The 9,371-nt window shown below is 41.3% G+C and overlaps 1 protein-coding gene across 2 annotated transcripts; it reads left to right on the top strand.

The window, feature by feature from the left end:
* Positions 1 to 39: 39 nt before the first annotated feature.
* Positions 40 to 9,174, top strand: WDR13 (WD repeat domain 13). Of its 2 annotated transcripts, XM_032210838.1 has the most exons (11): positions 57 to 145; positions 222 to 356; positions 1,969 to 2,055; positions 2,813 to 3,053; positions 3,900 to 4,009; positions 4,234 to 4,364; positions 5,085 to 5,392; positions 6,812 to 6,992; positions 7,075 to 7,216; positions 7,339 to 7,457; positions 7,668 to 9,174. In XM_032210838.1, exons 3-11 carry the CDS (start codon positions 2,015 to 2,017, stop codon positions 7,850 to 7,852), a joined length of 1,458 nt encoding a protein of 485 aa, XP_032066729.1. In that variant the 5' UTR covers positions 57 to 145; positions 222 to 356; positions 1,969 to 2,014; the 3' UTR covers positions 7,853 to 9,174. The 2 variants fall into 2 exon arrangements, with proteins under 2 accessions (XP_032066728.1, XP_032066729.1); XM_032210837.1 differs by lacking the exon at positions 222 to 356 and having other exon boundaries at positions 40 to 145.
* The last annotated feature ends 197 nt before the right edge of the window (positions 9,175 to 9,371 follow it).

Below are 9,371 nucleotides of genomic sequence, written 5' to 3'. Positions count from 1 at the left end.
GCATGCGCCGCGGCCACCGCCGCTGGGCTGAAGCCATCCGGACTCCGCCTCCCTCCCTCTTTTCTCCCTTCCGATGTTCCCTCTGCCGCCGCCGCAGCCGCCGCCGGAACCCCCGCCAGGTTTGCGAAACCGGGAGCCGCTTCAGGTACGATGACTCTGATACAACTTCCCCGAAACCTTTCAGATTGCAGCTCATCCCCGGCTGCTGATTTTTTCCGCAGGCACCCCATAATAGACAGCCCGGGGCCTGTCGCCATGGAGACGAGACAGTCTTGATGCTCCTCCATCGTCTTTTGGCCTCCTTTCTAATGTTGTGGTCACCATGGAGACCTGGTGGTTTTTGCCTCCCTTGGAAGGTGTGTTCCCTCCCGATCCTCTTCGCTTCTCTCTCCCCGGGGAGGGGAGGGGGGGAAACTGACTCCATTCTACCATGAAAAGCATCTCTCCTTCCTTCCTCTTCCATCTGATCAATGGGATTGCCATGATTGTCTTTTCCCCCTAACATTCCTTGAGCATGATTCCATTTTCCTCCTGCTCCCCCCCACCCCACCCCCATAGACCACTGTAGAGTGTTATCTGTCATTGGCAGAATAATAGCATACAAAAGTATTCGCTCACAACTGAATCTGATTATTTGGATGGGTGAGCGAATACTTTTGGCAATATAGTGTCTGATAGAGAATCTGCCCTTTTGCCAGTCTCTGTCGTTTGGGCTGCTTTAGGCAATCTTTCTGACAAAAATAGGATGCTGCTTGGAGAGAGGTGAAGAAATGGTACAGCTCACACAAGGCCCTTTGGAGGCCTGGATTTGACTAATTTAGATATGCTGTTGTAAGCATGGCTAGGTTCCTAATTAAAAAACAAATAACCCTTTTGCCCAACTGGGGTTTGAAGATTACTGGAGTGCGGATTCTTTAATGCAGGCTTCCAAACCTGATTCCTCCAGAAGTGTTAGATCAACATTCATAAATGCAGAAGAGGGAGGGCAGGCCTGAATCAGTTTTGTTACTGCTGTTGTCATGAATCATGGAAAAATGTCAGGCCTTCATTTACTCTTATGTTGTAGTTGCCAGTATGGGGTGGGTGGGGGGTGGGGGACACATCGCTGCTCTTCAATTTCAAACCCGATATTTCTTTCCTCTGGGTGGAGGTGAGGGTGGAAATGTGCAGTAGTAAGTCTGTGATTTACAATTGGCATTCAGAATGTGTCTGTGTGTGTGTGTGTGTGTGTGTTGCATTTGTGCTGATAAATAAATAAAGGGAGACTAGTATAGATCTATTTCAAGCTATTTAGCTCTCATCAGCTAGCCATACCCTTACTGGGATTCGAACCTGGGCTGTATTACATAGTAGGCAGTTGTATTAGCCACTAAGCCACAGGATCTCCTCCTTTATCAGCTATATATATGTGTGTGTGCGTGCGTATGTGTGTATATACACACACACACACACACATATACACATATATCACTAAAAATGCCATTAATAGTAATGGCTTGTCATTCATTGAAATTTGTCAGAACCTGCTGCAGAACTCTTACAGTGCATTGAGATGTACATTTTCTGTTCTGTTCTCTCTGATAGTTGTCTTTGCTTAAATTTATCAGCCTTGTTATATCAGCCTATCAGAGTAGGCATTCTGCATAGGGACCATTGGTTATGAATCTATGTTTAGTGAGTCTCAGGAAATGTACTTTCTCTGCTGTTTATATTTGATGGTTTTACATCTGTTGTTTTTATCAAATTGTTTGTATGCTGCCCAGAATTGATTTGATGAGGTCGGCTACTATATAAATTTGATAAACAAATAAATGTATAACAAAAGATGGTCATCCTGAATACATGAATTTGATCCTAGCAATTTGTAGAGCTGAAACAATGCATATTGAAAAATGGAACTATATTACACTGTTTCCCATTGTAAACCCTTCTCTGACCCTTAAGTTCTTTGTACTCTTCTGACTGCAGGCACCCAGTTACCAGCACCCCTGAGCAGCCAGTGGCGGTGTGGGGCATGGCAGCAGTGTGGCAACAAGTGTTGGCTGTAGATGCACGGTGAGGCTCCTAGGTTGGATGCATAGGTGGCTTGAGCAACAAGGAAAAGGAAGTATGCCAGTATGGTGTAGTAGTTAAGATGCTAGATTGGCATCATCTGGGACCCAGGATCATGTACATTGAGCCATGAAACCACCTATCAGACTTAATTGTTGTCTCTCAGCCTGTTCTACCTCACAGGATTGTTGTTATGGAGTGAATTGGGAGGACTATATTATCTTGAGCTTCTGAACAAAAAATGCAAGATATAATTCTAGCATACATGCTTACAAATACGTTAAGTGTACGGAACAGGTTGTTCTTAGTTGCTGTTCAGGAAAGTACATTATTGAGAACACAGCTTCATAAATCTTGAGATTTTATTCCTATAAACAGATTATAGTTTAGTACTACATGATGAGTTTAGGAATGAACATTGAGGATATGACCTGAGAAATGGAAAAAAAGCTCTCTGCCATCTTGATTTTTGAGAACAAAATGTTTTCATTTGAGAGAGGGAAGATTTACCTGACGTGGAAAGAACAATGAAGGAACTTTATTCTAAATCAGTATTTTTCCTTTAGTGGATTTAAATGCATACTGACGTGTGATTACACCACAGTACTGAGATGAGCCTAGGACTTTGAGCTGCAGAGAATTTTATACTCTCTTGATTAATGAAAACTCAAAATGATGCTAAGCAAAAGAGAAGGTTAAATTCAACAAGGACACTATTGGCTGAGGTGTCAGGCGGCTAATGCATCATCTTGTCTTGCAGATACAACGCGTACCGCACCCCAAACTTCCCTCAGTTCCGTACACAATACATCCGCAGACGAAGCCAGTTGCTGCGTGACAACGCTAAAGCAGGCTTCGATCCCTTGCTTCGCAAGCAATACCTGCGGCTACGCAGTCAGCTTCTGGCCCAGCGCTACGGCCCACTCTCAGAACAGAGCAGCTTTCGAGCCTACAGCAACAGCATCGTCCGAAGCAGTCGCACTACACTTGATCGCATGGAGGTACTCGGGGTTTTTTTGCATATTAAGAATAGCCTGATGATAATCAGTTCAGTTCTGGGATAATGAAGTGTTTTTTTTTTAAATAAAAGCTTGGGAAACTTAATTGCATTGAATCAGTCTTGCATAATTCTGATTCTGTGTTTCAAAGAGGTTTGGTATAACAGGAAAAAAGCATAACCCTAGCCTAGACCATTTGAAAGAATTTAAAAAGTAGCACCTTGTTTCTTAGAAATTATTTACACTTTTCTAGTCACAAGAAGTTGAAAATATCCAAACAAGAATTGGGGAGAGGAAAGGATGAGACAGAATTTGTCAATACCATGTTACCTAATATAGTTCAGCCAGTTCGCACCTATTCGGGAGAACCGGTTGATAACTTTCTAAGCAGTTCGGAGAACCGGTTGTTGGAAGAAATCTCCTTTTGTTTTTTTCCACTTTACAGGGTTAATCCTATAAGGAAGGCAGGAAGGAAACATTCTGGTGTTGTTTCTAGCCTAGTCTTTATTGACCTGCTTATAGAAACTGCCTCTCTGGTTAACCCTTATTACATTGTAACAGCTAAGGTGAAGCGTCCATCAACGTGAGTGATGTTGATTTGGCCATGCCCACCCAGTAACATGACCACTGAGCCCCACCTACCCTGCTGGTCATTAGGGCAGAGAACTGGTTGTTAAATTATTTGAATCCCACCACTGTATAGCACTGACGTTTCATTGCGATTGTTTCCAATCCAGCATTTCTAGGGACAAGCTTGGCCATATCTTCCCTTCACATAGCGTTCCTCTGCATTGTGTCTGCCAAGAAATTTCTATCTTAAAATGTAAAAATTATGTGTTGTAACAATAGGATTTTGATGACGACCCAAGAGCACTGGGTGCCCGAGGCCACCGCCGCTCTGTCAGCCGGGGTTCCTATCAGCTGCAAGCTCAAATGAACCGAGCTGCCTACGATGAAAGGTATAAAGCCAGCTAGAGAAAAAGGTCCCATGTTCTAGTCAATCTGCTCACTTGCTGCATATTACTTTAAAAAAAAAAAAAAGTTTTAATCAGAAAAGTCTGGTGATACCCAATGTTGTGAGTTCGGTATATTTAATCAAAGAATAAAGGTTCTTTAGTGTTGCCTTGTCTCCTTGCCCCATTTCTGTTGATGATCTGTCAGTTTATATTATTCTCTTCCTTAGATCCCCAGGGAGCGTTGTCCCCACTTCAGTGGCTGAAGCTAGTCGTGCTATGGCTGGGGATACTACACTAAGTGAGAACTATGCCTTTGCTGGCATGTATCATATCTTTGACCAGCATGTGGATGAAGCTGGTGAGTAGAGGAAGAATATAACAATCAACTACGTAAAGGCACTGCTAAGCCTCTTTCTTCTGTCTGTCAACACAATAAAAGGCATGTATATTATTATTTGCAAAAAAAAAAGAAAAGATGGATACTAAGTATTGATCGAATCCCTTATCCAAAAAAGAGTTTATTACGATTCTTGCCTTTGGGGGGGGGGGGGGGGGATAAAAGTAAGAACTATGGGAAATGGAATAGTGAGAAAGACTTTGTAATAGCTGCCCCCAAATTTCCCCTGCTGTCCCGAATCTTCAGCTGTGGCCACATTAGTTGAGGAAGGTTAACATCAAGGTGGCAATCAATGCTGCTAAGTAGATGTTTAAGTTATTGAAGTCTGGTAGCTTAACAGAGGGCCCTCTTTGTTCCACCACACTGCTCAAGATATTCCTCAACCAATTTGATAATCGTATTGATGCAGGAAGAAATAGCATAAGAAAAATCCAGAATAATATACAATACTCTGGATCAGTGTTTCTCAACCTTGGCAACTTGAAGATGTCTGGACTTCAACTCCCCGAATTCCCCAGCCAGCATTCGCTGGCATTCGCTGGCTGGGGAATTCTGGGAGTTGAAGTCCAGACATCTTCAAGTTGCCAAGGTTGAGAAACACTGCTCTGGATAGTCCAAATATCAATTTAATGATTTTTCTCTCCTCCTCCTCCTCCTCCTCCTCCTCTTCCTCCTCATCAGTGCCTAAAGTTCAGTTTGCCAATGACGACAAACACCTACTAGCCTGCTGCTCTCTAGATGGCACCATTTCAGTGTGTCAGTTAGTACCCACTCCCCCTGTGGTGCTTCGAGTGCTGAAAGGACACAGCCGTGGCGTATCGGACTTTGCTTGGTCTCTCTCCAATGACATTATCGTTTCCACTTCACTTGATGCCACAATGCGCATTTGGGCTACAGAGGATGGCAAGTGTATCCGGGAGATTCCAGATCCAGATGCTTCTGAGCTTCTTTGCTGTACTTTTCAACCTATGAATAATAATCTCACCGTGGTGAGTGAAGTAACGATGATATGCTTTCCTTTTCTCTCCTGAGTATGTATTATGAGAAATTGGGCCTTTGACATTCCAGAAACACTAGCTTACATTGGAGTTTATTACTCAACTTTATTCCCATGATGCAAGTAAGGAATGCACTAAACGATTTAAAAGCATTGATATTCTGATTCTTCTCTAATGTGAGAGAGGGGACAGTAAAGGGGTCTGGTTATAAAAAGTTAAACATTAAATTACCCTTTCCCCCATATTAATCCACCTCTCTTATGAAGATAGGGGTGGGCTAGGTTAGGGTTTCAATTTTAATTCTATTTAGAAGGGTTACCATTCTAATTCTATTTTCAGGGAGCCGAGCCCATCACAATCATAACTTGTGACAATCATAATCACATGACCAACCTGATTTTACAACCTCTTTTGTGGCGATCATTAAGAGAATCACAGTTGTTAAGCAAATGCAGTAGACATTAAGTGAACTAGGGATCATTATGATTGTGGTTTTGCCGGAAATGAAATAAATGCTGGTTTGGGAGAAAAACTTTGTAAAATGTGATAACCGTATTTTTCGGAGTATAAGACGCACCAAGGTTTTGAAGAGGCAATTTTTTAAAAAAAATAGGTAGGTAGAGGGATAGAGAGGGAAAGAAAGAGAGAAAAATACAGTAGGTAGGTAGGTAGATGTTTCCAGGTGTATTTATCCATGTGCTTGAGGAGGAAATCACTGACAATCTGCAGCACCTAAGACTTTGTTTGGCACAGCACTTGATCAATGTAATTCTCATCAATTAGTTAAAGCATTTCATCAATCTAATTCTCATCAATCACTTTAACCAAAGAGCTTTCCGAAAGGAAAAAAAAGTTTTTGCACTCTGCAAACCTCCCCAAAACGGCCCATTTTTCACGGAAACTGGCCCTTTTTTGTCAAAAAAAAAAGTGTATGCATAGCCTTATGGAAGCTTATAGAGTGCTGCTGGGGGCTGGGGTAGCAAAAATGGCCCATTTGTGTTCATTTCTGCCCTCCCCAGCCCCCAGGAGCTCTCTGAAAGCCTCCATAAAGTTAGGCACAGCCATTTTGGTGAACGGGGTGGGGTTTCGGGATGCAAAAAATGCTGTATTCGATGTACAAGACTCACCCAGATTTTCAGCCTCTTTTGAGGAAAAAAGGTGCATCTTATACTCTGAAAAATACGGTACATTTCTGTGGATTCTGCAGAGTTCAGTCATGTAAAGGGGGGGGGGGGCGACACCTGATCATTGGGACTTCAAATCCAGGTCATAAGTATCTCCCAGGTAAGTCCTTTGGAACTTCAAACAATCGCTAAGCAACCCAGTTATTAGGACTACCTGTATGTTGCTAGTTCCTCCTATTTTTTTTAGTGCAAGCTACAAAAACTAATTTCTTTATCTATCCATCAGGTGGGAAATGGAAAACACAACCTTCATGTGATGAACATCTCAACAGGGAAAAAAGCGAAGGGTGGCTCAAGCAAACTAACAGGCCGAGTCCTCTCCCTCTCCTTTGATTCTTCTGGGCGCATCCTCTGGGCAGGAGATGACAAAGGCAGCATATTCTCATTCCTCTTTGACATGGCAACAGGTGAGTTTCCAAGATGATCCTGCAGAGATAAGTTGCAGCCCAGTTTGGATCAGTCAGTTTCTGCTTCATTTCATTTTTGCAGGAAAACTGACCAAAGCCAAGCGCCTCATAGTTAACGAAGGAAGTTCTATCACCAGTATCTCAGCCCGTTCCTGGATCAGCAGAGAAGCACGTGATCCTTCTCTCCTCATTAATGCATGTATTAACAAGCTGTTGTTATATAGGTATGATGCTATTGCACCAAAAGCCATGCTTTATTTGTATATGCAGAATATTAATAAATCCCATTTAAGGGCATTTATATATATATACATGCTTACACCATTCCTTTTACTTTTCCTGACAGGGTAGTGGATAATGAAGGAACGTTGCAGCTTAAGAGAAGCTTCCAAATACAACAGAGCTCACATCCTGTCCACAGCATTTTCTGCCCCCTCATGTCTTTTCGCCAAGGCGCTTGCATTGGTACGATGCTTGTATGGCCATTCTGTAATTGCAAAAATAATGCAGCTGAGCCAGTTCTCTGCAGCTGCTTCTAGTCCTGTGCTTTTGGTGTTTTCCATTGCACATGATTTACTCTAATAAGAGTTAAAAAGAATTAAAGACCCCCTCCTTTATTAAGGGCCTCTATTTAATGAAGGTTTTATTCTAATCATTTGTTTTTGTGCATTTCAGTGACTGGAAGTGAAGATATGTGTGTGTATTTCTTTGATGTGGAACGGGCCACCAAAGCTATTGTTAACAAACTTCAAGGACACAGCGCTGCAGTCTTGGATGTCAGCTTTAACTGCGATGAGAGTCTCTTGGCATCCAGTGATGCCAAAGGCATGGTGATTGTCTGGAAAAGAGAACAGAAGTAGCATATTTTTCTATGATACGTGAAAGGAAAAATACATAGGAGATGCAGCTATGAGGACAACGGACAAAGAGAATTAAAAGATCCAATCTTTCCTCCTATTTTTGGTTTATGTCTTCTTCATCCTGAAACATACTGATAAGCATACTTCCATAATACAATGACCGCTGCTTTTCTCCTTTTCAGTTGGTGAGATTTTGTACAGCGTACAAAGGATTCCACTTACCCTGTGAATTGTGGCTTAATGGATTTCACCATCCAGATTACTGTTCTTTGGCTGAAAGAGAATGTGATCGATTGCACTACAGGAACTGCTTATGAATTGGCATAATAAAGTTTAGGACTTCAAGGATTCTTTTCTAATTCAAGAATGTGAAACCTAATTTAGTTTCAGTCCCATCTTTTCCTAGATAGCATGAAACTACTTTTCTGTATAAAGAGCGCTCCATTTCCTCCTGGAAATATATTTTGCACAGCATGGGTTAAAGTACCACACTCACTACAACGTAACACAAAAGATATCGAAGATGAAGAAAATCAACCTGTGTTAATTGAATTGATGGACTTCTGCAGCATTAAATTTGTGCATAGACTGCTCTTCAATATAGTAGAATATATGTAGTAGAATATTTGCTTTAGCATGTTTTTCAAGAGCAAGTTGACAGTACTGTCCTAATATAACATTTGTGTATGAAAGCCACAGATATGAACAAGGTATTTAATGTATAGTAAGCCATCTGAAATCTACCAAAATAATTAGCATATTCCTGATACCACAGAAATGAGCTTTCTTAGAAATGAAGTTCTGAAACGGGTCTACTTAAATTGCAAAATGCATTTTTGTTACATCTTTCACAGCATGCATGAAACAGGGGTATAAGAGGGAAGGTTGTTGTATTAAACTTTATGTATTGTGGCTGTTACAATTTTTCTTTGGCTTTGTTCTCTCCTGTGCATAAGAAGAAACTCTGTAAATTAACTGTCACTGGAAAAAATAGTGGTATTTAATCATAGGCTTTTCAGGCAGGTACCTGGCAAAGGAATAGATTGAGAGTTACAGTAGTACAATTAGGTAATCTTATCAAGAAGTATGGATTGAGCTAAAGGGATCATATCCATGGGCATGCAAGCAGTCACATCTTTGTAGCAAGGAAATTGCATAGTGTTAGGCAGAGTTGACAGATTTTTGAGTATAGTTGAGAGGATTAAGAGATTATTACATGGTAATGGTGTCTGAAATGTATAAATCAGTTTAGCTCTAAAGGGAAGGTATGTTAGGCGGAAAAAATAAAGTTAACAAGAATGTAAAGTAACATGAGACTTTCAAACAGAAACTAAGTATGTTTAGGTAAAGGTATGTTTTTCTAACATAATGCAGATGTATTTCTAATAAACTGTTAACTGCAGTCTACCATTTAAACTGCTCTTAAATTAAAACTGGTTCTTTTTCACGGAATTGCGTAGGGAGGGAGTCATCAATAGTGTATTGCTTCAGAAGTATTGAGTAGGTGAATGTTCACTCC

This window comes from Thamnophis elegans, chromosome 2 (assembly GCF_009769535.1).
Source record: "Thamnophis elegans isolate rThaEle1 chromosome 2, rThaEle1.pri, whole genome shotgun sequence".
NCBI classification, from domain to species: domain Eukaryota; kingdom Metazoa; phylum Chordata; class Lepidosauria; order Squamata; family Colubridae; genus Thamnophis; species Thamnophis elegans.
Note: the sequence above shows the minus strand (reverse complement) of the source record. Positions and strands in the feature narration are given on the sequence as shown.